Here is a 26,478-nt window from a genome sequence, read left to right as displayed (position 1 = left end):
AATAGTTGCACACAACTTGGGCAGTGGTTCCTCACGCGAACTTTGGCACTGCTCAAGTGTTTAGCTTTCAATTCACAGCAGAGAAAAATGAGGCAGTATTATATTAAGAAATGTATTACAGTGTAATCTTTCAGATAGAAAATTTTAATTAGTTTTAATATTAATATTCGCTGGTAATACAAGAATTTAGCCTTAAGTCAATTTTTACAGTACTCAGAGATGTTCTTGCAGGATGTATTTCTCAGGCCAGCAGAAGATGGAAGCAAATGTTTAAACACTGCAACCTGTGTGGCATAGTCAGAGTTCAGAATATGTTTTGGTGTTTCCCTTGACTGGCACTGACAGGGTTCCCTTATCAGGAAGTGACACCAAACAATTTCTCTTCATCACAGCAGTGGATGTTTTAAAAATTAACACCAAAACTCAGACTGAATTTATTTTCAACAATACAAGGGACACCTTGTAAAGAACGTTCGGTTCATCTGCTGCTGTCTTCAAAATGAAACACAAATAACGTGTAAAGACTTGTAGAGAGCTCAGCCCAGCTATTCAAGATAGACCAGGCACCACAAAATCTTTTGGCATCTAAATATTATGGCACAGGCCTCTTAACACCAAGAAGGGAGATTGTTCAGCATTCCTCTGCTAGGTCTTTCTCTAAGACAATGAGCTATGAAGAGCTTTCTAAGGCATCATGAGAAGTTCAGTTTTGTTTGGTGCTTTGAAATCCTTTTCTGGGGCTTTTATTACAGATGAGTTAGTTGGAAAAGCACATAATATCCCAAAACTTCAATCTGAGATAGCATAATGAAAGCAGGATCCATGGGGTGGGTTGTTTTTTTAAAAAAATAAAATAAAATTTAAAAAATCAGTTACTGGCAAATCAATATATTTTCCTGCTATTTCTGCCTCACTGATTTATCTTTTCTTAAGGTCTGCAGCTTCAATTAAAGGTTAAATGTGTTGAGCTACCACACCTTTAATTGTTCAGAACTGGTGAAGTATTTCTAGTCCTGTAGGAACATCCTTGTTCATGGTAGATAGGATAATAGCCTCACACAGAGATGTAGCTGTAGTACAATGTCCCACTTTCCAGCATTTCTGTTCATGTTGAGTGTCTGTGGTTAGAGTGTGACCCACAGAGAACTGCTTTCCACCTCCAACTTCACCACCAGCACTGTTGTGGTTAGTTAGTCAGACAAGTGCTGTAGGTGTTTGAAGTTGAACAGCTAAGACTAGATGTGACCAAAATGGGTAGCATGTTCTTTCCTCCCCTGCACTTATGATTAGTTTGCTTGCTGTGATGTTTTTGTTGGGGAAGGTGGGGGTGGAGCAAGGAGAGGGGAGTGTTGTTGTTTTTTTTAACTTTTTACAAAATTCAAAACATTTGGGTGGAAGATTTTGTTAAACTTGTCTGGAGGTAGCAGGAAAAAACACCAAATTATTTCACTGATGGGTTTTACATCGGACTATGTCTAGAACAGGCAACTACTATGCTTTTCTTCTCACATTTACTGCTTTTGATAATATGTTAAGAAAACAGTTTATAAGCCCTTAGGGCTCTCTTATGCTTGTGCTTTTCCTTAAAGGACTGACATAAAAAAGCAAAAGGAAAAAGAAATCAAAACAAGCTTTACTTCTCCAAACCATGTAGTAATCTTGGTTATAGTCAGCACATATTCATAGATCTTACTGAGCTTAACAGAAAACTCCTTTTAAATACACCCATTCTGAAAAACATTCCCTCTTGGTTAATAAACACAAGAATCATTTCCGTTAGACTCATGGACTCACTTTCACATATCTTCCTTCAAGCTGAGATTTATCATGAATACTAGAAATAAACACTGCCCTCATATCACTTATTGAGTCTAGAAATACCTAGAAAAGTAAGCAAAGATCAGGAAGAGTACTTGACAAGAGGAAGGATGAGAGATTTGCAGGAAAATTGATCTTCTACTCCTGTGTCTCAGATACAATATTAATGTTGTTCATTTATGCTGAGGTTCAAAACAGAACTCACCAAGAATGTATCTGTGTGGTCCATTGCAGTGCATTTCTTTGCCTGTATATGAGCAATTTCCAGGCTAGACCAATATCAATAGTCAAATCCAAGAGCTAGGACTTCTTTGCTCAAATATTGTCATTTCTACCTCAACTAACATATGTTGAGGATTAAGGATGCTTCCTGTTCTCTAAGCACATAGTTTTCTGCATCCAATTACACAGCTGTGTTTTTAAGGAAGAGCCACAATAACTTTCTCTACTGTAACTCTTTCCAGAAATCTCTTCTACTTTATGAGAGGTGCTGAGCTTCTCACTATCAGCCACAGTGACACCTCCTTTTCCTAACAGAAGAAGCTATATGAAATCCTGCCACAGAAAACATTTTTTTTTAAAAAACAAGAAAATAGTCCACAGTGTCTCCACTTGATATTACAAGTCAGATCTTCATAGAAACGCAGAATGGTAGGAGTTGTAAGAGAGACCACAAGTCAAGGGACACCGCAAGTCAGATCTTGTTAAAGACCCACAGATGGTTTGGAAAGTGGTTTCTCTCACAATTCTGTTGCCATAAACCATTTGCAGAGTCCAACAGCAGTTAGCTATCACTAGTTACCTTCCAACAGTGTGATAGAAGAGATAATCTCATGATAACGTGTATTCAGGGTGTTCGACTCAATAGAGAAACAAAAGTAATAACCAAATCACCTAATCTAATGTCCTGATTCTACCTATGGCAAATATCAGGTGCTTCTAAGGAAGCTCTAAGTGCAGTACAGAAACAGTTAAGAATAAGAACTGTTCACATTCCAGTGACAGAAATATCTTCTCTTTGTACAGAGTAAAGGCAGAATTATTTGTGTGTAGAAAAATCTCATGCTAGCGTGTCACGTTTAAGGGTTTGTTTCTGTCTCCAGGCATGACAGCTCACATGCTTTCAGAACAATGGCTCTGCTAGCCAAGAGAGGAAGCAACAGCAGAAGGTATGTGTAGTCACATATGGCCAGATCAAGGGAACCATCCAGACTTAATACCAGCTGAAGTGCTGGCCAACAAATGTTCCAGATATCCAGAGAGAAATCTGCAGGCACTGGGGTAGTCTGCATTGTGGCAAACAAACATCTCACTTGTTCCCAGGTAGTGCATTTGCCAAAAACCAGAAAAATCCCATTTATATCACACATCTAAATTTAAACTGGTTTTATCCATCCCCACCTCTTAACAGCAGGCACAGAGGCTTTTGTTTGTTTTCAATTTTAGAAGAAGAGAATTTATGCCAAAGCTGCCACAAAGATGATCTGAGAGAGAAATGTGAGAGATAAGCACACAGGAGCTAAAAGTACAACTATCAGAGAGCCCTTGAACTCTTTTGCTAGTCATTCCTCCTATCTTTCACAGCACTCTGCTTTGCCATTTTTGCAAGACTGCAATACAAGATGTCCTGGCATGCTAAACAAAAGTCTCTATTTGTTACACAGTTATTCTGTAAATAAATCTGCAATGGAGTGCTTAAAGGTTTGTTTCTTACTTTTTTAGCAACTAGGCATAAAATATTGGGCTGTAAAATGTTTATAAATTAGATTACTGGAAGGGAATAGAATGCATTGTTACCTATTGAACCAATAATGGGTCAAATGGCAGTTTAAATTCTCCTGTGACCTTCACATAGAGCACTGACAAAAAGCCATTTTATTTACCTTTTTAAATCCACATAAAGGTGAAAGATGATACCACTACAAAATGAAACATGAATTATTTTTTTTTTTGTCCCAAGTCATAACCAAAGTCTCCCAAGGTCACATGTAACCTGAAATGAAGAAAGACTTTCTTATTCATGCTACTAGTACATTTGGCCCACATCTGGTAGCATTGGTGATCTGTTTTCATTTGCCTCTTGAAAAATCTACTTATTTGAAGATGGACAAATAAGTAATAATGAGAGGTTGTTTCTTCTGTCCCTTAGTTGTTTCTGCACAAACTGATCACTCACTAATTACGTTAGAGCTGCTATAACAAGCTACATGTTTCAGCTGTAGAGATTAAAAAGGTCTACTCATAAAGAGATGACAGGGTGAAAAAGCTTTCTTCATCAAGAAGCATATTGCACTCCTCTGGATCAACAGCACCCTGATGTCTACGCTTCTAGAACAGTATACTTAGAAAATAATTAAAGCTATGTATAATTTGATACAATCTGCTGATCTAAGTATTTAATGAACAGCATTTTTCATTCCATGCACACCAAATGAAACTATCTGTCACTTTTAGTTTATAAATAAATACATAAATATCCATTCATTCCCAGCATTTCCTCTGCCCTTTCCAAGCACCTTATGATAAAACAAGTTATTACTAAAAGTTTTGTCTGGAACCACTAATCAGCAGGCAACGGCATAAAGAAATTCTAAATAACAGCAATAACTGCATTCTTCTGACCATTCTACTTAATGCTTTGAACTTCTCCAAAGTACAGTGTTAAAAAAGAAACAAATGTATTTATAGGATAACTCCATTTTGGACAGTACTGTCACACAGAGCACCTGGGAAGGCACATGCAGCTCTAAATTATAGGTGGCCCTGGTAGCAATGGCTATGATTAAGGTTGCCTGAAACTTCCCATAATAAGAACTTTTCTCAGTTGTTTATAAATTTGCTGAACTCTGATTACTTGCAACAAAATTTTCCTTGCAAGGTACCTGCCTCGATATTCAGTCTTTGTGGAAAGTTTAACACAAAATAGCTTAGAGGACAAGATTACAGGAAAATACACCTTGGTCTTAAAAACAAACAGACAAAAAAATAAAAATAACACAAACAGTTCTTCTTTGAAAAATCCTAATGTTGCCTTCTTGGAGAAAGAAAAACCTTCGAAACGTGGCAGGGCACAGCCTTTTACTCAGTTATATATTTTTTACAATTCCTGAAATGCTCATTCAAAGCCAGTCTAGTTTGTTGGGTGCTTTTAATCTCAGGTCTTAGCTATCTCTTCCCAGAGGCACCTCAGCTTTTGCAGTTCAAAATCGCTAATATTCTTTACATGCTTCAACGCTCAGAGCTGTTTGCATGGAGGAACCTCTATGTGTTTCAGCTCTGCAAAAGAGTTTGCTTTCTTCAGCCCACAAAGCTGGCTGCACCAAGCTAGATCATCCCTACAATCCTCGCTCCTGATGTCCTAGATCAATAAAATAAGATGCTGGAGATGAATTCTCCTTTCATTTTACTGACAGCTCCTGCTGCTGCACTGAGGGTGAAGAGGCAGCTAGACATAAAGAGAGCATGCAGTAGTTTGTTGATAGATTTTTATAGGGAGTGATAGATACAATTCATTAAATAAAGCCAATTAGAAGCTTAAAAATTATGGATGGGGAGTGAGGGTATTGGCCTGCAAATTAGTAGCTTGTTTGAAAACAGCATACACACCCAGCTCACAACAAGTGTTGCTCTTAAGGGAAAAATAAAAGCCTTCAGGATCTTGGGCACATAAACAGCTTGCTAGAAGTAATTAATTAATTGTGCTATGACAGACTGACAGAAGGGTTTAAAATGTAAGGGCAAAAATTGGATTTGGATGTAGCTGTGAAGATAAAGGAAGTCCAGCAAGCAGATTAACAACAGGAAACCATGAGACTGCATATGATTAGTATTAGCAATTTTGGAAAATCCTCCAGGCTAGATCCAGAAGGTGGTATAATGACTGCAATGAAGTACTGACTCTGTGAGTCTCAAGGACCTGTTAGAGTTCATAATCTGGAAATAGATACCCACATAGCCTGCTGAGAGAATCTTTATGAAAGTACAGTTCACAGGAGCTACTAAACTGTCCAAACTGAACAGCCAAAGGTAGACAAAGAATTAACCTAAATACTTTATGACATTTCTGAGTCATAAACTGATCCTGGAACTAGGTACCTTATTTTATCTTATCCATGACCAACGGATAAGAGTTGGCAAGGCAACATAATTTCAGCTTTCTGGTTCAAGAATTTCTTTCAGATCAGAATAAAGGTGGATTTTTTTCTGATATAGGGCTCTCCAAACCAGAAGTGCTTCCACTATGAACAAACTCATACACATAGGGCCAAAGAGCAAGAGAGACTTAATTCCACAAATGTCTCAGAACATGCCTACAAGAAGATCCTGTTTCTAGAGTGGAGAAGTAGCTGAGTGTATTAAATCAAGCAGAATAGAATTAACAAGGAAAATCAAGAAAATTCCCCAAATTATTCTACCTGGCAACGGTTAAAGCAATTACCTTGGAATTGTAAGCTTTGGATTCACATTTCCTGGAGCAGAAGAAGAAATTCAATCTCTTAAATTCATAGCAAGGACTTCAGCCGTTAGGCTGATGAGACAAAGGTAGATGGAAAGTGGAGGTGTCCTGTGACCCTACCACAGCTTTTGTGGATCTAGGGTGTCACAGACCCATCTGGAACTACTTCCCAGTGGCCAGTATTGCCTTGTTTTTTGCTTTCATGTGCCTCTGTAAGTCAAGAGCATGCGTACTAGAGAAGTTAAGGGATTTTAGGCTGCAGTGGTGGCATTTAAGCTCAAAAGTAAACCAGAAGTGTAACTATCACAGCTAATACTAATTCTGTTGTAAGTGATAGCTGAATGTGAGGTACAGTCATTTATCCAGGAGAAGAACTTAGCTATGTGTTGTTAGCTTCTTACAACTGACTAATAGGATGCTTGAATGTGTGACTGAAGCTGACAGCTGAGCCCGGGATGATCAAAACAAGATTGCTATGGTCTGAGTTACATCAGCCATGGAAAAGGCACTGTACAGTGAGGAGATGCACGCTGACAAATGTGCAAAGTTAATGTTCAGGCTGTCATGAACTGAAATCACCACACTAAAGAAAACCAGAGCTTGCCTGTGTGGATGATGTAAACTAATTATTAAGTAATTGAATGTGAAGTAGCTAACCAATTAAAACTAGAAACTGTGAAACGGGACAACGAAGATGAAGGATAAAAAGAATAGTGCATATAAGAGAAATTTTCTGCAGTCATTTCATTGGACACTTGCAGTGCTTCTTTATTGTGCTCAATGGCAGTAATACTTTATGAGCCAAAAAAAACCCAAACAACAAAAAAAACCCAAAGAGCTCAGGCTTGAACTGAGCCTGTGACTCAAGCCAGAGATTTAGGTCTATGGCGGTACTGACTCAGTCACTAATAATGCCAGATGCTGTATAAATGGTTCTTAAGTAGACAAAAATGAAACAGAGGTTCAGACTTAGAGAAGACAGACTCTTGTAGGAACAGATATCAAAGGAACTATGAGAGCTAAGCAATTGGGACAGGATGCATCTTTATTCAGATTCTGCTTTCTTTGAGATTTTGTTTTGACTTCTAAGAAACAATTTGCTCTAAGATTGCCTTTTGATTACTGTCCTTATTTCTATGCAACTTCAGTGACTCATTCATATTTTAGAACCAACAGGATTTCATTAAAGACAAACCTCCTGTTTCTTCAGGCATGAGAGCTAATACCATGCAGTCTGTATCACTCCCAATGAGCCCTCTAGTAGTGGTGGCCATAGCAAACATTCAGGTCAAACCATGTGATTTTTCAGCAAGGTAGCTCCCATATCATGTTTACTTACCATGAAAACAAACAAAAGATTATAACCTCAAGTTGATTTTTATAGCCATTGGAAGTCACTTTTATACCGGCATTTCTGCTATGAATTCTCAGCCTAAGCAGTGATGTGCTTAACATCCTGAAGTAACCTGAAAATTGCTTCCATTGCCAAAGAGATTTCAATTAAAAAGAACAGTTGAGTCCATTTTCTGTCAAGCTATCTTTATGACAGCTTTTGTTTCCTAAATAGATACTCAGAAGGTGTTGGAAACTAGGATAAATTTATCAATGTAATTTCAGCTGGATAGATTTTCCATCCCCACTGGGCATATTTATTGGAATCTGACTGTAGCTGGTCACATTATTAATAGCAAACAATTTATATGATTAATTTACCCTACATTTCTGTGATGAAATACCATCATCCACTTGGGCTTGTGCTTTTATTTTTAATTATTCATAAGCATTTGGTGAATGTTCTCAGCATCTTTTAGTCTGGAATTTGCTTGGGAGTCCATTTCTTTACTAAAGGTGGTATGACTTGAAATCTTCAGTTACTATTGTCTTTGTTGCCTTAATTGACTTTACTACTGTAACTGTAGCATCAGGAACACTTCTGATGTGATTAGTGAACATCTAGTGTTGTATTTGAAGCACTGACTTAACAAGGGATGCACAAATCCATATGGAAACAACCCTTCCTTAAACATCCATCAGACAAAGCAAGTTTGCACAGGTGTATGTTGAAAAGAAATTAATATACAAGGATGATATCACAGAAGAATTGAAAGCTTCTGAGGAGCGAGAACTTTTATGAGTGGATCTTCATGCTATTATCCCAACTCATCCCAATGCATTCCTGTTTTTCTGTAGTATGTTTTTCCAACCCAAAAAGATCCTTCATCCATTACTCCAACCACCACGTGATCAGCTTCAGCTAAATCCAGGAGAAAAGAGTGATGTGGACCATGGTCCATAGGAGTTGCAAGAAATAAGGATTGCAGGATGCACAGGGCAATGAGTTTGCTATTTTTGCATAATTTTTTAAAAATAAATACACTTCAACTGGTCTTTTCTAAACATGCTGAAGAATTATTCCAAACATTTTTGTAGTCTTTGAGGTCCTAACAAAAAGACAGGGCACGGAAAATAGCTTAATAATCTTAAATCAGTCATGCAATGTGGATCATGCTCAGAGATAAATGGAAACACTGCCTTAGACTCTATCTCATCTCTCCATTAACATGCAAAGTAGAGATAGAAAAAACTTGCATAGCAGCCCCCCAAAACCATCACATTCCCACCAATGAAGAACTTTTCCTGATGAATACATGGGCATGCAGGCCTCTCATTATCTGATTTTTTTACAAGACAGAGGTAAAAAACTTTCCATGAGTAATGGAAATGTAGGTTCAAATTTAGGGAATGTAAAAGACATGAGCAAAACTGAGTCTGGGACCTGTCCAACTAACTGAATTTTAGGCTGGATCAACAGGCTGGCAAAGTCACAGCTCCACCTGTTGAGCTACAGCAAATCATCCACCTATAACAGCTGGCAGCACAGATTGATTTTTGTGCTAGACAGAGATGACTAACACTGTGCCACTTGGATAACACAAAACATAGAAGTTTAGGGACAAATCAGGCAGTCATTAGCCTGGGTGAAGGAGTACTGCAGCCATTGAGCCATTCTGCCAGAGAGCAGAAGGACTTGGATCTAAAGGAAGGGTTTCATGGCAGACCAAAGACAGGATGGCATTCTTCTGGGTACATTCACTAAAGCATACCTCAATGTCAGAAACAATGCTAGAAATAAAATTGTACAGAGCCCACTCAGCCTTCTTTACCCTCACAGGAGATTAAGTTGCTTGGACCAAAGGCTACGAATACGTTCTTGTACCTGGCAATATACAATTCAGGAGTGCAGCTCAGACTGGGATCCACCTGGCTGGAGAGGAGCCCTGTGGAAAGGGACATGGGGGTCTTGGTGGACAACAAACTCAGCACGAGTGAATAGTGCATTCACTCGTACTCCTGAGAAGATTACGATTGGAGTCCAGAAGTAAATTTTTCACCATGAGAACAGCTGGACAGTGGAATCATCTCCCAAGGGAAGCAGTGGTTTCCCCTACATTGGGCATTTTAAGACTCAACTTGACAAGGTGCTGGGCCACCTCATTTAAACTTTACTATTACCTAGAAAGGTTGGACCAGATGATACTTCGGTTCCCTTCCAACCTAGCATTCTAGGATTCTGTGAATATCGCATAGCCACACACACATATTCTTCCACATTTATTAGAAATGCTTCCTTCTTCCTTGCTGTGCTAGCTAAGAATAGCCCATTCACACAAAGCAACTCAAGCTAAAAATTAATGACATATCACTTCCAACCACCTTATAAAAACGGAAATATTTATCAAGCTAAGTCATTTTGCAACCAGAGAAATCAATGGCAAAGTTCTCAGGAGTCTGAATGGTCTTGATTCAACATGCAAGTTTCTTGTGGAAGAACAAATTAGGGTATATTTTTTGCTTTATATAGTTATCATTCAAGTATAGTTTTCCTCTTAAAGGAAAAAAAAATCTCCAGAGGTCTGCAAAAAATGTACATCAGTAGCAATTAGACTTCAGATCTAGAGCACAGATATAACACTGAGTACAAGCCACACATAGCTTTCTCAGATATGCTGCCATTTGTATCTCTTTGTAATTCTAGAAAACAGTAACTGGTGGTGCCTGAAAATTTCCAAAACACATTTTAAAAACAAAGCCATAAAATAAAATCTATTTGAAAAAATCTAACTTTGGTTTAAATTCAAAGACAAAGATACCTTGCAAAATTATTTCTTCAGAAGCTGAGTCATTAGTGAGAATAAGTCCCAAGTCATGATTCCAAAGATTCAGAATTAAGCAAAATATATCATTATTATCGAGTAATCAATGGATTTTTATTATCAACTTCATTATTATCCAATAATAATAAATAAAGTATTATTAGGAAAAAGGATGGAAGGTAGTGTAAGGGTTGGTTACAAGCATAATACTCTAACAGATTCTAAGCAACCCAGAGGTAAATTCAGCGAGTTCTTGTCAAAAATAACACTTTGCAGCATGTATAGAGATGTGTGATCTTTTCTGGATAGAATAAGAAAATTTTATATCTTAAAAACAACTGCAAAAACCATGCTGCATTCACTCACTCCCTTATGGGCCTGATTCAGTAAAGCCCTGAGGGACACAGGAGCAAGTCTCTTACCTTCAGTTAAACCTGTGCTTTACCCCTAAGTAGTTACAAACTATTGTTGTCTACTCTGAAGTGTCTGAATATGTTTCAGAATATTTACAAACTGTGAGGAATGAAAGCAGCACTCACACTTCCTCTCATGTGCTTAGTCACACATTTCCACGTTCATTTGGATTGCATTATACTGAAAAACTGAACCATATCACTACAACCTGCTAATTCACCCAAAAACTTTTCCAAGACTCACACTCTGCTCCAGAAAACAAATATTCTCTGCATTTAAGATCCAAACATAAACTAGATTCTGATAGATTCCTAGTTCTGTGGGGTGGTGTGTTATTGCACTGACTAGTGCTAGCAGAGCCAGCAGAGCTGCTCACAGAGGAAGGAGGTACAAGCAAGAGGTACCAACAATTTGTTCAGCAGAATGTAGCTGAAAATACAAGAGATGGTTCACACAGAGCACTGTCTTATCAAGGGCCAGACAATGCTGTTCTATACTCACTCCAAGCGACCACCCACCCAGGTGGCTCCACTGAAGCTGAAGATATCCTTTGTGCAAGTAACTACTTGAAATCTCAACATTCTACAATTCAGATGTTAGAAAGCAGTGTTACTAAAGGGACTCTTGCACCTCTATTTGCAACATCACAGAATCACAGAATCATTCAGGTTGGAAAAGACCCTTGGGATCATCAAACACAACCATTAACCCTACTCTACAAAGGTCTCCCCCAAACCATATCCCAAAGCACCACATCTAAAGAAATTTTAAACTCTTCTAGGGTTGGTGACTCAAGCACCTCCCTAGGCAGCCTGTTCCAATGTCTGACTACTCTTTCTCTGTGTGTCTAAACCTACCCTGTTGCAGCTTGAGGCCATTCCTTTTTGTTCTTTTGCTAATTACCCGTGAGAAGAGACCAGCACCAGCCTCTCTAATGCATCATTCCAGGTGATTGTAGAGAGTGATGAAGTCTCCTCAGCCTCCTCTTCTTCAAACTAAACAGCCCCAACTCCCTCAGTCATTCGTCACAAGAATTATTCTCCAGGACCCACACCAGCTTCTTTGCCCTCCTCTGTATTACACTATTACCTACTCTGAGCAAGCCAATTAAGCAAATAGGATTCCTTGTGGAAGCAGGGAATATAGAACTGTGGGCCTTGTTAAGGTAATACCCATTACAGATAAAGGCAGCAGGATGGAGCCCATCTTTTTAAATGGTGAAGGTTTTGATGTGCTATTTGTTATGCACATCTTTTATGTCACATCTCTGTATTTGTGCTTCTTTCTGTTTCCCTGCTCTTTAAAGATCTATTCACTCAGCAATCGTCCTCCATAAAGCTCCAGTGTTATTGCTATGCTTTACCTAGCAATATTGCTTACCAAATCTTCTCAAGGTGCAAAGCATTCCCCACATAAACATTAAGAAAATCCTCAGTATGCAGTATAGAGTAGCTGCAGAAAGTGACAATAGAAATTACTCTAAATTAGAGCCAAATTATGGACTAACATTCTGGTTTTAAACAGACCAATATTTCACAATATTGCTATTGACAGTGCAACAACTGTGAGAACACAGCTGTAATACTAGTCCTGCTTTAAGATCAGACTTTCTTTTGCAAGATGCTACAGATGAGATTGTAAATATAAAAAGCAGTCCATTAATTTTATATAAGCAGTTTTATGTACCTGAAGCCCTATGACAACATTTCTTGAAAAAATAGCCTAGCAGAAAAACTGTTTTTCTAAAGTTCAATCAAGAATGGCTTATAAAAATGACTGTGCAGATAAATATTATGGTACAGGTGGTCTGAACTATGCATAACATAAAGTCCATTAGTTAAACTTTTTTAAGAGCTGACAATTACACTTTCATTTTGAAGCAGCATCTGAATAATGACAAGCAATTCCCCGTGATAGAAATGGCCTACTTAATCTTCAACAGGAGACAGAATCCATCCTCCTCACACAAGTAAACCATTGATTTACACAGGAACCCTGTCTTGTATAACACTGCAGGATCAGGCCATAGGATCTGATCTATAGGATGTTTTCCAATAGTGCTCTCAATATAGGGCTAGAGTGTGTCATCTGTTTTTCTTTTTCCTTTTACTGACATCGGGGGTGGGGGGAAAGGAAATGCCAGTCACTAATCATTTGTAATGTTACTTATGTTATTCTGACACAGGTATGCAATATCAGGCAGAAGAACCACAGAGTTCAGAGATTTCTCAATTGAAGCATCAGATGTTCTTACTAGGCATGTTCTTGGTAAGAATAAAAGAAAAATATTACTGATAATCTGATCTAGCTGAGGATGTCCCTGCTCACTGCAGGGGGCTTGGACTAGATGACCTGAACAGGACCCTTCCAACCTGGGTGACTCTATCTATCTATCTGTGAAGGTACTTAGCATCTTCTGGGTTTCAACAGGAGATACTGTATCAGTTAACTTTTTAATGACTCTCTACTTTTCTGTCTAAACAAATTATTTTAATCAATATGTTATATATATATATTACAGTTATACATATATTACAGTTCCAAGATCTGAGTTCACCAGATCTGATGGACCTTCCCTGGTATTACCTCAGCTCTCAGCTATGCTGCTAAAAGCAGTCAGCTGAGTCTAGGGATCCTGTACAGCTATCACCAAAGTTTAAGGAAATATATAAAGAAATAACACAACTATATTTTACTTATCCATTTTTTTTTCATCAAGTCTGGGCTAGAAAATTAAATATGAGGAAAACAGGGCACTATTATCGATATAATTTTGTAGGCTCCCCAAAAGGAAGAAAAAAAATTAAAAAAAAAAAAAAAAAAGAAAAAGAGATAGCCTAATTTATCCCTCTTCAACAATCTGCAGATGTGGAAAGAGTAGATTATCTTTCCATGCACAGGTTAGCCTGTCACCAAAATGATGACATGGATTAACAGGAGAGGTGCTACCCCAGAGGGCACTGGCAAAACTAACAGGACAGAAACCAACTAGTGGACAAATCATTTCATGGCAGACACAGGGGGGCAAGGAAGAAAATACTGCTAAACTGCTCCTTGGAGAGGAAAAGACAGGGCACCTGGAGAGATGGATGCAGTGTGCAAGGCAGATGAACGTCCCTGAGACATTTGTCACTAGCTGGACTGTAAGACAGTGACATTAATGAGGGTGGCATTTGGAAGATAAAAGCAATATCTCTGAAGCAGGCAATATAGTTCCCAGGCACCACACATGGGGACATGGTGTAATCAAAAGTGACTGGGAAATGTTTACATCTAGCAAAAGCGTCACAATTGCTACTGATATTCATGGGAGAATATGGATTGGGAATAAATGGTTTATGGTTTTATCTGGAGGGTTGGTGGGGATTGTGGGTTGTTTTCCTCTCAGCCCAGTCAATTCCCATCACATTCCTTTATTGAAGGACTCTCCATCAGTCATCCACTTACACCTGCCTTGTCAAAAGTCAGTGTTTCATTGACAAGTGCTTTTCAGGCAGCAGACCTCTAGAAGACAGTTCTGTCGATAGTGAGTGGGGATTTACAAGGATGGAAGCACTTGCCTGCGATTATCTCCTCTTGAAAGTGAGGAGGGAGTGGGGACATACTCCAAGGACTGGCTGCCAGGACACAAACAAGTGGAGGGAGCAAGATCTGACTGCCCCTTACAGGTGCCTCTAAGTGCCACTACCCCAAAAACGACATCAACTGTGTCAGAGAGCCACCTCTGCCCTGACCTACAGGATAGAAACTGTCATTATTAATTAATCACTCCCTGCTCTCGTGTCTCCGTGTCAGCTGGGTCCCACAGCCCAATCTGATTTCAATGCTCTCGGGTGCCTCTTGTCACTCCCCAAAAGGAGAGGATGCTATGGTGCTGGCATAGAATGAGACTAACACAAGCATGCCAGAACAGCCTTCCTGATCCCCAGACACATCCTGCCAGGGTCCTTAGATGATTAAATCCAAGATCCCATCCCTGTTCCACTCCGGTGCCCCTCCGGTCACCTTTTCCCCAGAAAACACAGCAGCTGCTTCGCCGTTAAGAGAAAGCCACGCAGTAGCAACAGCAAACACATCGATCTGCTGGTCCGCCCGTCTGCTTCATCCTTCAGGAAAGCTAAAGCCAAATCCCAAGGCCCGAGCGGGCTGCGGGTGATCTCTGAGTAGCAGGGGCCGGAAGCTTTGACTAGCCCGGGGAAGGGAGTTTCCGAGGGCAGGCGAAGTCCCCGGCAGTGCACTGAGAAGGGCGCCGACGGGGAGACGCGGGACCGGGCCTTCTCCGTGGGGCTGGGCCCTGTCCGCGGGCCAGAAGCTGTTACTGAGTCGGGTGTCGTTCGCGGCGCCGGGCGCTGTTCGCATGCTGGGGTCATACCCTGCCTGTCCCGGGATCTCTCCGCGGTGCTGCACGGCGGCTGAGTGCGGCAGAGCAGCCGCGCAGCCGGGCACACCACAGACCGCCATGTCCAGTCGGTCTGCAAGCCCTTTTCCGCACTCCCTGCACCAGCCTTCCGCGGCTCGAAGCACTCAACACCTCCTACCGAAGGGGGGAAAGCACACTTAAAAGAAAAAAAGAGAAACAACCGTGGACTAATCGTGCACTGATAAAAGTTTTCGATGCAAATCCAGTAATGAAGAGGAAAATGGGAACCCAAACTAACCCGACATGTGATAAGGACAAGCTCTTTCTGCTTCCTCTTTAGTGCTGCACGCACGTGTGAAGATGCCCATGATCCCGTCTTACTGCAGGGTGTCCAGTACCTCCCAGTTGTCCTGCAGTACCGTCTCTTTCTCTCTCCTCTTCGGTTTAAAAATTGAAAGAGAACGAGGAAGTGGTGGAAGAAAGCTGACTGAATCCCTCTTTTAATCACAAGCAAGCCCAGCAAGACGGATTCTGGGAACAGAAGCTGTATTCCTAAGCAGCGACCGGTGTCATACTAGTTAAAATAGAACAGAAAAGCCTCTCACAAAGTCAATTCTTATGTAGATGAGGCGACATAAGAGCTTTTCTCTCTCTCTTCATGGGCTTAGTGAATTTCTAAGAAGCCCTAGAGGAATGAGGAAGAAAGGGCGGGAATATTGGGATTGCTAGTCGTAACAAATATTACCCTGCTCTGGACGGTCGCCTAGAAATACACTGAGAATGAGGGGATCCAACCCCATTGTCTCAGCCGAGTTATTTCTCTTGACCTTCGGCTTTGTCCATCCAGGCTGAACAAACTTCCTGCAATGAGCATCTCCCCTGTTCTCTGCCAGACACAAAACTTTGGTCTCTCTAGGTCACGGAAGGGAAAATAAGATGAGAGGCGGTTTCCCCTTCAAAAGAATGACACTCGCAGAAGTTTAAACAACAGCCAGAATATTTAAAATAAATAATAATAAAGGGGGGGAAAGGGTTAAACAATAAACTAGGGAATATGCTGTTCTGTTGAACAGAGAGCACTTCACACAGCATTGAGAACCTGCCAATATATATCATATCAATAAAAAGGAGCTCTTCGAAAGCTTGCATAGTAATTGAGATTGGAGATCTTTTTTGATATAGGTTGGCATTTCCTCATATCAATCTGACAGAGCCAACTCGGGAAATTGCTGGTAATATTCATCTGGGGAGCACTTTCATTAAACGTAATTCATTCGACTTTCACAATAAATTGAGTGACATCCTTACAGCAGAACCTTTTTATCCTTGATGAAGTGCTTGCCAGCCTTTGGTTTTCCACTTTATTGTCACATTCCTTAAAGCAGAATCGTCAACATGTCAATCTGATGCGTGGGGGAAAAAAAAAAAAGAAAAAGCTAAAGCTGTATTTACAAAGCACCCAAGAGGTGGTTTAGCGCTGACTTACAAGAGAACGAACTGGGTATCTGATAAATCAGAGCTTAACTTCACCCAAACCAAATCGGGAGAACAGAAACGAGTCCTAGGGAGGGAAGGATGGCTCACATATTCATTGTCTCCCAGTGCTGGCTATTCCGAGCAATTGGTTTCTTAACCTGCTTCACCGCACTTTCCAAGATGACTGGGAAATTGGCTTTTTTGTTAATTAAAATGGCGGGTTAGAGATGCAGGAAAATATTGAAGAGCTTAAAATGGATACCTCTACCGAATTGAAGATTTGGGTAGACACAGAAAGGCGGGGATATTAGATTATATTCGAGTTTCTCCCTCCCTAAAAGGTGAAATCCGCTCCACAGTGCTTTCTCCAGAGATTTAAGAAATTAAAACCGTGTGTACTAAACACCTGGACATTTCAGTGCAAGGAAACCCCTACTTAAACTCTTAGCACAGGTGGTTAGGAAAGAAGGAAGCCTGGGAAAGAATGCACCACTCTCCTCTTAACAAAAAAATACCTGGAGCGCAGATACATCTGTTTCTCCTACACGAGGTCCGAGCTCGGTTGGTAATCCAGAGCATTACCTTCCAAAAGGATAATTATTCCCCCTACACTACTGCCAAAGCGTCCCTCAAACTCCTTCAGAAAGAGGTAGCAGGATCATCTCTATGCTACATAAACTCTGGCACCAAAACCCACTTCTTTCCCTCCATGCCAAGCGCTCTAACCTTCCCCCCCTCCCCCTCCCGCCTTCGACGTCAAATAGAAAATTGCAAGAAATTGCTTATTTGGGGGAGAAAAAAGAAACGCACGAATGCTTTCAGCACCAAATGCCTCTGTGAAAATCCTGGGGGTGGTGATTACGATAGGACAATGCCTTCTTTTGTCTTCTGTTTTGTCTCCTCTGCCTATAGAGGGTTGTGGTTTTTCTTTCTTCCCACGACAAAGTAGGACACAATCAGCAACTATCTTTAAAAAAAAAAAAAAAAGAGAGAAAAAAAAACTTATCTCCTCCAGCACGTGATATCTCTTGACGTTCTCCATAGCTTTCATTAATCGGGGTGAAATGACCGCAAACAGTGCCACACTGAGCGAAATTAAATGTACACAAACTGGAGCCACCAACCCCTTCTTTAGCCCCTCAGCAAACACTGTACCAAGCGCATCAAGGCTGGGGACAATTTTAAACTTCTATTTAACAACATTTCTTGCAGGAAAGCTTGTCAGAAGGCTTCCAAACTACAGCGAAGGTGTGGAACAAGCCTTTAAAATCCCAGCCCGGCACGGGGAGGGGGTCAGCAGGCTCTTTCCAAAACCTTCTGCCATAGCCACTGCCTGTAAAACAAGGTGCCCCAGGAGCCCCTCGCTTGTACTTCTCTGGCAAAGCGCCGCGGAGAGAAGCTCCCCGCTGAGAAACAACCTGCTTGCAGCCCTAGGCGGGGCGAGGGTGTGTGTGAAAAAACACCCGTCCATTTGCTCCGGCGCTGCTTAAATTCTGCACGGAGTGAAAACACTCTGCCAGTCAGCTCCGCTGTAGGTCCTGATTTACAAACGCACCGGTGAAAGAAACACTTTGCTGGGAAAGGATGACAAGCTGGAGAGGCTGAGGCGAGGCGGGGAGAGAGCAGCATGCAATGCAAAACTGGGGCTGGTTTTAGTTCCACACACCCTAAACCGAGTGAGGAGCAACCAAGTAGTGAGCCGAAGTCTCCTCAGCCTGGAGTGATCCCGGCAAAGCAGGTGCATGGATCATTCCTTTCTTGTTCCCTGAGGAAAGTTCCAGCCTGGAGCATGCGAAGGCAGAGCCTGTGAACATGCTTTGGGGCTAAACCCCCTCTAGTCTAGAAGTGATTTTTCCACCCAGCGCCCCGACTTTGCAGTGTCTGTTCGGCAGCCGGGAGCGGTAGGACGGGGCGGGCGCCCGCCGCCGCCAGTCCCCAGCCTGGGACCGTGCCCACCCCGTACCTCGGCAGCGGGTACTGAAAGGATCTGCCTCCTCCTTTGGAGACATGCTTGACCTGTCCCAGAGAGAAATAACTAGTTTAGGATCTTTGCCCTCCTTGCCAGCAGCCCGCTCCTTTTGTAGTTGCTTCTACAGGATGTTGCTTCCACTCAGGAGTTAAAAAAAAAAGAAAGAAAGAAAGAAAAAAAGAAAAAGAAAATAAAATAAAGAAATTAAGAGAAACAGGCTGACGTTTTACTGTTCTTTGGTATCAGACTGGAAATGCACTGGCAGCCAGGCAGGAATTAAACAAGAAGATTTCCATTAAGGGAACGGTGTAAAGCTCTGGTGTCCTCATAAACAAAGAGAGCTCAAACCTAAAAGAGTCTGCGATCTCCGGGTGGTTGGTTGGTTTGGGATATTTTTCTCTTAATATTTACGTGATTCTTTAATGACGATCTGGACCTCGGCACAGCACTGGTAAGAAAACATTATGCATCAGAATAAGACTACGATGTTTTCGAAAGAACAGCGGTGGAGTATGCTGATAAATAAGACCGTGTGTAGCTGCTAGACACTTTCTGCAGCTTTTTAAACGTGAAGAAAGAAAATAACTGCAAGACTTTAAAGGTTAACTCCTAATTCTACCAAGAAAGTCCCGAGTTATCCGTTTAGGCCAAAGGAAATGCACTTCCACTGCAAAACAAATAAAACATTTTCGATACATCGCACAGCTTGAAACAAGAAAAAAATAAAAAGCATGTCTCAAAGAGGCTAACCAATGTTCTTACCAATAAACATAATAGGGTGAACCATCCCTAACCCAGCAAAATTCCTACTCGTTCTGGTCGGCCATGACCTCTATAAATTTCAGGCAATAAGACTGGATGGCATATGGCTCAATTTAAAATGTGGAGAAAAGCAGGAGCACTTTTTTTTTTTTTCTCCCAAGATTTCATTAGGAAGAGGTTTGACGGTGGCAAAAAGAAAAGGAAAAGGGGGGTGAAATGAAAGAAAGAAAAAAGAACAGCAGTTGGCTGGGTGAAATCACAAACCAGTGACTGTCTGTAGATGGGTAACTTGGAGGCAGTCCAGTCTAGCTGGGGCCATTCACTATTATTGAACACAATCTAGTTCATGACGGCGGGGGGGAGGGGGTGTCGGCGTACTGTTTTCCCTGTCTCATAATATTGACCCCTTTAAAAATGAAATTTTTAAAACAAACTCAATACGAAGCCGGTTGTGCTGCCATTTAATTTGCTCTTCCTAACAGGTTTGGGACTGGAAATTTCATTTCTAATTGGAACTGCTCTGATCTACACAGAGCGATGGGCACAGACAGACAAAGTGCTGCACCTTGCTGGGTTGTGGCACCACACTGAAGCTTTTAATCAGAACTCGAGCTTTGACGCTAATAAACAGGTTATTACCACGCGATGGCCTAATGGAAACTCTCAGAATCACTCCTTGAACACAAAGAGTATGAAAAGATTGGCAAAAAACGTGGAAATATCGACTCAGAACAATCGGGTTAGACAGGGAAATCCTTTGGCTGCCTCCACCACACCCCCCACCCCCTCGAGTGTTTTGGCAGAAGACACAGCCCAGCCGACTAGCGCATCCCCTCCCCCTAGCTTGTCTTTTATTCCTCATTTTTTTTTTGTCTCCTATTTCGCATTGTTTCGAGAGAAACTGGAAAATCGTCTCCTCTATTCTGCAAAGCCAAAACATCGGAAAGAAAAAAAAAGAAAAAAGAAAAAAAAAAAAAGGACAAAAAAAAAGCATTCAGGTAATGAAGTCTGTAACTAAACGGTAATTGAATCAGCATAATTTGCACACTGAATGGTTTTCAAATGCTCCCAGTTTACAATTAAAGGAGAATTAATGCGCTTGTTGTTCAGACTGCAGCGCATTAGAATAAATCCAGCACTGTTGTTGTAATGAGTCGAGAGCAGTTTAACTGCCAGCAAACACATTTAAAATTTAACACGACGTATCGATCTCGCTCCGGCTTTTTGATAGATTATTTGCCACGCACTTTTCTCCCTGCTCCCCACCTCCCCGCCCTACTCCCGGCTATAAAATTCACGGGGAGGAGAGAAACCCACGGCAGACAGTGTGGCTAGGGGCCATCAGGCGGGACCCACCTCGGGTGGCTCCGCGGTGCTGGACCCACCGCAGGGCCCACCGAGGGACCCACCACGGGCCGGGCCAGGCGCGCCCCCGCCCCTGCGCGTCCGCCGCAGGAGCGCGCCCCCTGCCCCGCCCCGCCCCGGGACCGCTCGGGATTGGCTGCACCGCCCTCCTCCGCGCTGCACTGTAGCGCCCCCAGGCGGCTCCTCCGCGACAGAGCAGGGAGCGGCGGCTCCAACAGCGCCGAGCGACCGCGGAACGAGAGCGGGAGCCGAAGCCAGGCCGTTGCCACCTTCGGCACCGGGGTGCTTCTCCGGGCCACCCTCCTGGAAAAAGGGATAGGACCCCGCCCAGCGTTTGCCTGCTTAACGCACGGCCGGCGAGATGAGGGTACCGGCTGCAAAGGAGCAGTTGTGCGTTGTATTCGCGGCGATTGTGGAGGGAATAAAGTGTGTGCGACAAGAGGTAACGCCGCTGTTTACTCGTGCTCCCTCGGTAATCTGAGAGGAGATTTGCTACCAAAGTCAATGTGTCCGTCACGGAGTGCCCGCACGCCGGTGCGCGTCGCCCGTAGGGGCACATAGGGCCACAGGGCTCCCATCCTCAGCAGGGAACCGAGAGCAAGAAGTTGCCTCCAGCCCACAGCCTAGGCGCGCACCCTCCCAGCGGTGCTCCAGTGCCCCCTCAGGCACCGGGGGCACCCGGCCATGAGATGGCACCGGTTCGCTCGTCCGGAGATTCCCGACCCCCCTGTCTTCCGGCGGCGCGCCCCTTCCCTGCGGGGAAGAAGTTACGGACTTGGCCCCCTGCGCGCCCCGCCGAGCGATCCCGCCTGAGCCCCGGCACGACCCCGGGAGGACGGGCATAGGGTAGTTGCAGTGAGTTTGTCCATTCTCCGCCAGGATGGAGCCTTTCTTCCCGCCGAGCTGTCCCAAGTCCCCGGCCCGTGTGAGGGGGCCGGAGGCACTCACCAGGTAGAGGGTGGGCTGCAGCAGAAGGACCGCGTACCAGTACACAGCCTGCATCCTCGCCGCTCAAACTTCCCCCGCGCTGCCTTCTCTGCCTCTTTGTTCCTTCCAGAACATAGATCCACCTGACATCCACTTTACAGAACAAGCAGAGCTCTCACCAGCCTAGACAAAAAATGAAATTATAGACCCCATGACCACAAGACAAGGTTAAGCTTTGAGACAAGGGGGGAAGAGAAGTGTGTAGGGAAAGGGGGGCGGGAGAGAAGGAGGAGATGGGGTGTTTGCCTGGGGGTGGGGGGAAACAAAACAAAAAAAAAAAAAAAACAAACAAAAAAAACCACCACGATTAAAATCGAGTTAATCCAGCGTCAGAGCAAAGTGATCGCACTGTCCGGGCTGGCTGCAGAGCGTCGGTAGGCAGCGCTCCCCGGCGCCCAGTCGTTTAACTAGGAGGGAGAGCCCCGTGGTGTGGACTGGGACGGCCAGGGGATGCCACCGCCAGCCCTGCCCTGCCCTGCCCTGCCCTGGCTAGGACGGCCCAGGGGTGCCACCGCCAGCGCTGTCGTGCCCTGCGCTGGCTGGGACGCTCCGGGTGTGCCACCGCCACCCCTGCCCTGCCCTGCCTGCGCATCCTTGGCGGGAACCGGGAGGCAGCTGCCCGGCAGCGCGCTGGAACACGGAGAGGCGCGGGAGCTGGAAGAAGGGTCAGGAGACACAGAGATCGGGGCTCCGGCTGCTCCTGGATTCTTAAAGCTGAGGCGAAAAGCTTCGCCTTCGGGACCCCCGCGCGGACTCTGCCTACACCCACAAGTGCTCACCTCCCTCCGCCGCTCCTAAGGCGCACCGTGCCTTGCGCCGGCCCCGGCCCGGCGCCCCGGGGAGCTCCGACGGGCGCGGACCCCCATCCCCGGCCCCAGCCCTCCTCCGCCCCAGCGCCCCGCGGACAGCCCCGCTACCGCGGGGGGCCGCGGCGGGGATACGTACGGCGTGGGGTGTCCGACGGCGGCCGGGGCTCCGCGGGGCGCTCCATGGGCGAGCCTAGAGGGGCCGAGCGCCGCGGCGCAGCCCGCCGCCCCTGCGCATCTCCTCGCCGCGCTCCGCACCGAGGCGTCCCGCGGCCGCTCCGCATCCGGCGCAGGCACTGTCAGGGCGGCGGGGCGGATGGCTGGCTCTTCCCCCCCACTCTCGCCTCCCCTTCTCCGCACACGGCCGCGCTTCGGCTCCGCCGAGCAGGACACTTACGGGAGGAGGGAGCTGCCTGGGCTGCCCGCTCGCCTTCGGCGGGGGGAGCGGGCAAGGAGCGGCGGCACCGGCGCTCCGGGGCGTCCAGGGCGATTTGTCTCTATTAAAAATGACTTATTGGCGAGGGAGCGGCCAGCGCCTGCTATTTAACTTCAGATAAAATCTATCTGCAAAGACCTTGGCCGATCATCTTAAAATAAAGCTCTGGAGCCGAGCACTGTCCGAGCCTCACTGCTTAGGGAGAGAGAAAGAGCAGCGGAGGGGGGAGGAGAAGGGGGGGGCTTGCTTGGAGAAGGGGGGGAAGGGAGGAGAGAGAAAGGGGAGTTCAGCGGCGTCCCATCCTCTCCTCTGAACGGGGTGATGAATCAAAGCCCTCCCCGGGCGCTGCGAGCTGCCTTGCGCTGCCCGCTGCTGCCTGCCCTGTCTGTCAATGCTGCCTTCCCTGTGCGGGCTGCCTGCGCTGCCTGCACTGTCTGTTAGTGCTGCCTTGCCTACCCGGACTGCCTGCGCTGTCTGCCCTGCCCTGCCCGAGCTGCCTGCACTGTCTATCACTGCTGCCTTCCCTGCCCGGGCTGCCTGCACCGGCCACCTTGCCTGGACTGCCTGTACTGCTTATGTTGTCTGTCAGTGCTGCCTTCCCCACCTGGGCTGCCTGCGCTGCCAGCCCTGCTGCCCGCCTTGCCCTTTCCCTCTCCTCCAGCCCGAGGGTGCCAGCTGTCTGCCCAGAGCCTGGAATGAGCCCGGGAGAGCACCTCCTTCGTCTTTCTTTCCTTTCATTTTAGTTTTCCCACCTCCCTCAGGGGTGTCCCGTCCAGCGGCAGTGCTGCTTAGCCTGTGGAGGCTGCGGGAGCCCGCCAGCCAGGCACCGAGGTGTCGGGATAGTGGAGCAGAGCTGAGTGACCGCTGCAGGAGCCAAGCTCTGGAATGGAAGGGTTGCTTCTTCTCCGCAAGCAGGAACCTGTAGCTGGACAGCCCCTCGGAATGAAGCTAGAAAGCTCATCCCTGCCCGGTGTTGTGGCTAATCCCACCAGCTGTCATGCAAAGGGAAAGGTCTCATCGACCTTGTTTTCCTTCTTCTCTACAAGGAGTCCTATGGGGGTTTTCAATCCCTCTTCCATCCCCAAAACCGTATCATTACCAGGGTGACATTGGGACAGGGTGAAGAGGAGGATACCAACAGCACAGGGTAGCCTTACCAGATGCCTAGACTCGATAGCAAAACTCAGATTTATCACCTCCCAAAGGAGAACCATGAAGCAAGCCAGCATGCTGTACAGAGAGGGAAATGAGAGAGAAAAAGAGGACTTCAGTTGTCCTGCCAAATCCTTGCTTCCCTCAGAGCACATCCTGGCAATTAATAACTGCAATCTGAGGCCTCAGTACCAAGCTATAAAATAGTTTTAATTGGGGGTGGGAGGGGTGGGGGTGTCTGAATTTGGAACACTTGTAAGAAAAGGGAAGTAGAGAAAGGAGGAGGAAGGTAATGAGTACTCTTTCAAAGAGCTGCACCAGAGCCACCCCCATGACCACTTCTGCTCCAGACACCTGGAAGATGGACACCTCCATATGTCTCCAGCACCATCATCCTGCTAGACATGTGGAATGCTCACGTCACAGCTTTGAACAGCACTGTGCAGCCTGCGAGGAATCACACTGTCATCCTGCCCCTCCATACAGCCTCTGCGCTAGAGCAGGCTGAAGCTACCTAGGGACTTCTGCTTTCCAATGGGTAACAAATAGCAAACTACATCTGTCTTCTCCCTTTCAACTCCCTCCTTCCTATCTATTACACACTGACTTCCTCAGAAGTGAGGGGCTTTGTCCACTCATAGTAGTCAGTCTGGAATTAGAGAGAGATATAGATGTTGCTCTCCTTGCATAACGAACGAACTTGCCATAAACTGTGAGCAACATATTGCTGATCTTTGGTGATGGTACTTACTTAGACCCAGGTGGTTACTCTTACCTTAGAGAAGAGATTAGCAGGTTAATATGGAGCAAGAAAAGCAAATGCAAAGTCTGCGAGATTTCCATGGGTCACGTTCCTGAGGAAGACATCATTTTTTCAAGAAGGAACTACTTATCTCTACTGTCTGTGTAACTTGCTTCGGCTTCCCCAAGGCTTGATCACTAATGTCTTCATATTGGAAATGACAAGGGAGTAGTCCTTGGGGAAGAACTATTCCTTCACCTGGTCAGATGGGATAAGGTCCTCCCATTCTTTCTCATCCAGATCATTATATCTCATTTAGGAAAGCACTGGGGAGAAACTCCTGCCTCCATTGGAATCACAAGCATTGCTCCTCTTCACCTCAATCCCTTATAAATTCAGCAAGGTCTCCCATGAACAGCCTGGTCTGTGTAGAATCTACTTGAGCTGTCAGCAGGCTCTTGTGATAAAATTCTTAAGGACAGATGAACCCATTTTCTGTCAAGTTGAGACAGAAGGTCCCATTGGATTCACTGAGGGCTTCTTTGCTCTTCAGCTGACCTCCTTAGCCAAAGACCACTGGGACAAACTCTTCAACTACAGTGGAACTGAGCTGTCCTTCAGAAATGCTGTTTGGACTGCACCTTTCCTCAATTTTCACTCCAGAAGAAAGGAGCAAGGAGTATATGGGAGCCTGGACTGGTTTGTTTTTTTTTTCACTTAAAAAAAGAAAGAAAAGCAATCTCTAAAGCATTCCAACTGTGAACACGTGATGCTTTTTTGAAGGGAATGCAATGCTTATGAAAATCTGACATTTAGGATTTTTCAGTCTTTTGACTTTTATCTGATTCTGTAATATTAGTACAGCAGCTTAAGTGGAATATTAGATTTTTTTTTTTAAGTAAATTTGAATTTCAACCATTTGAATGCTGTTTGTAATCTTAGCAATAAGGGCCCCAGTATGGTAGTGTCAGCTAGTGAGGTTTTAAAGAATCAAAAATTGCGGGTTTACTAATGGACTTCAAAAAACCCAAAAAACATAATTTGGCTTTAAAATGTAATTAGACTATTTTTAAAGCTTTAAAATACATTCTAATTTTTAGACATTTGACCCTGTTACTGGAAAGATAGCTTCCTGGCTTGTAGAAAGAAAGAAAATCCAAAGATGATGGCAAGTGATTAATAGCTGCTATAGGTTCCAAGGGAAGATGGGCATATGGTTTAATCATACGAGGCACTAGAAGAAAATACAATGCTGCAATGACAGATATCAAGTTACTGCGCTAAACTTGCTGCACACTGCAGATAACCTGCCTAAACATGGACAGTCATGTACAAAATAAGAGTACTTGGAACTGAATTCCATGGAATGTTATTCATATAAGCCATGTTTCTTATCTTGAAAGTACTGCTTGGGAAAAAAAAATTAAAAGTAAAGTAATAAAGGCAAAGGAGGGCCAGAGTAATAAAGGCTGAAGCAAATCAAATAAGATGAAAAATTGATGCAGCTTAACAATAATTTTTCAGTTTGCTGAAAATTTTTTTCTCTGTGTCTCAGGATTACAGCCTCAGTTGGGAATTTTG

General features: G+C 44.1%; 1 protein-coding gene across 1 annotated transcript in view; it reads right to left on the bottom strand.

Annotated features, from left to right (window-relative positions):
- The window catches only part of NXPH1 (neurexophilin 1), a 140,462-nt gene extending 118,686 nt beyond the window's left edge, over positions 1-21,776 (bottom strand). The window contains exon 1 of the mRNA XM_054385006.1: positions 21,723-21,776. Coding sequence (XP_054240981.1) covers positions 21,723-21,776 — 54 coding nt within the window. The remainder of the gene's footprint in view (positions 1-21,722) is intronic.
- Between the last annotated feature and the right edge of the window lie 4,702 nt (positions 21,777-26,478).

The sequence above is a fragment of the Indicator indicator genome, chromosome 11 (genome assembly GCF_027791375.1).
Source record: "Indicator indicator isolate 239-I01 chromosome 11, UM_Iind_1.1, whole genome shotgun sequence".
Taxonomy (NCBI): domain Eukaryota; kingdom Metazoa; phylum Chordata; class Aves; order Piciformes; family Indicatoridae; genus Indicator; species Indicator indicator.
This window is presented reverse-complemented; position numbering and strand designations above follow the sequence as displayed.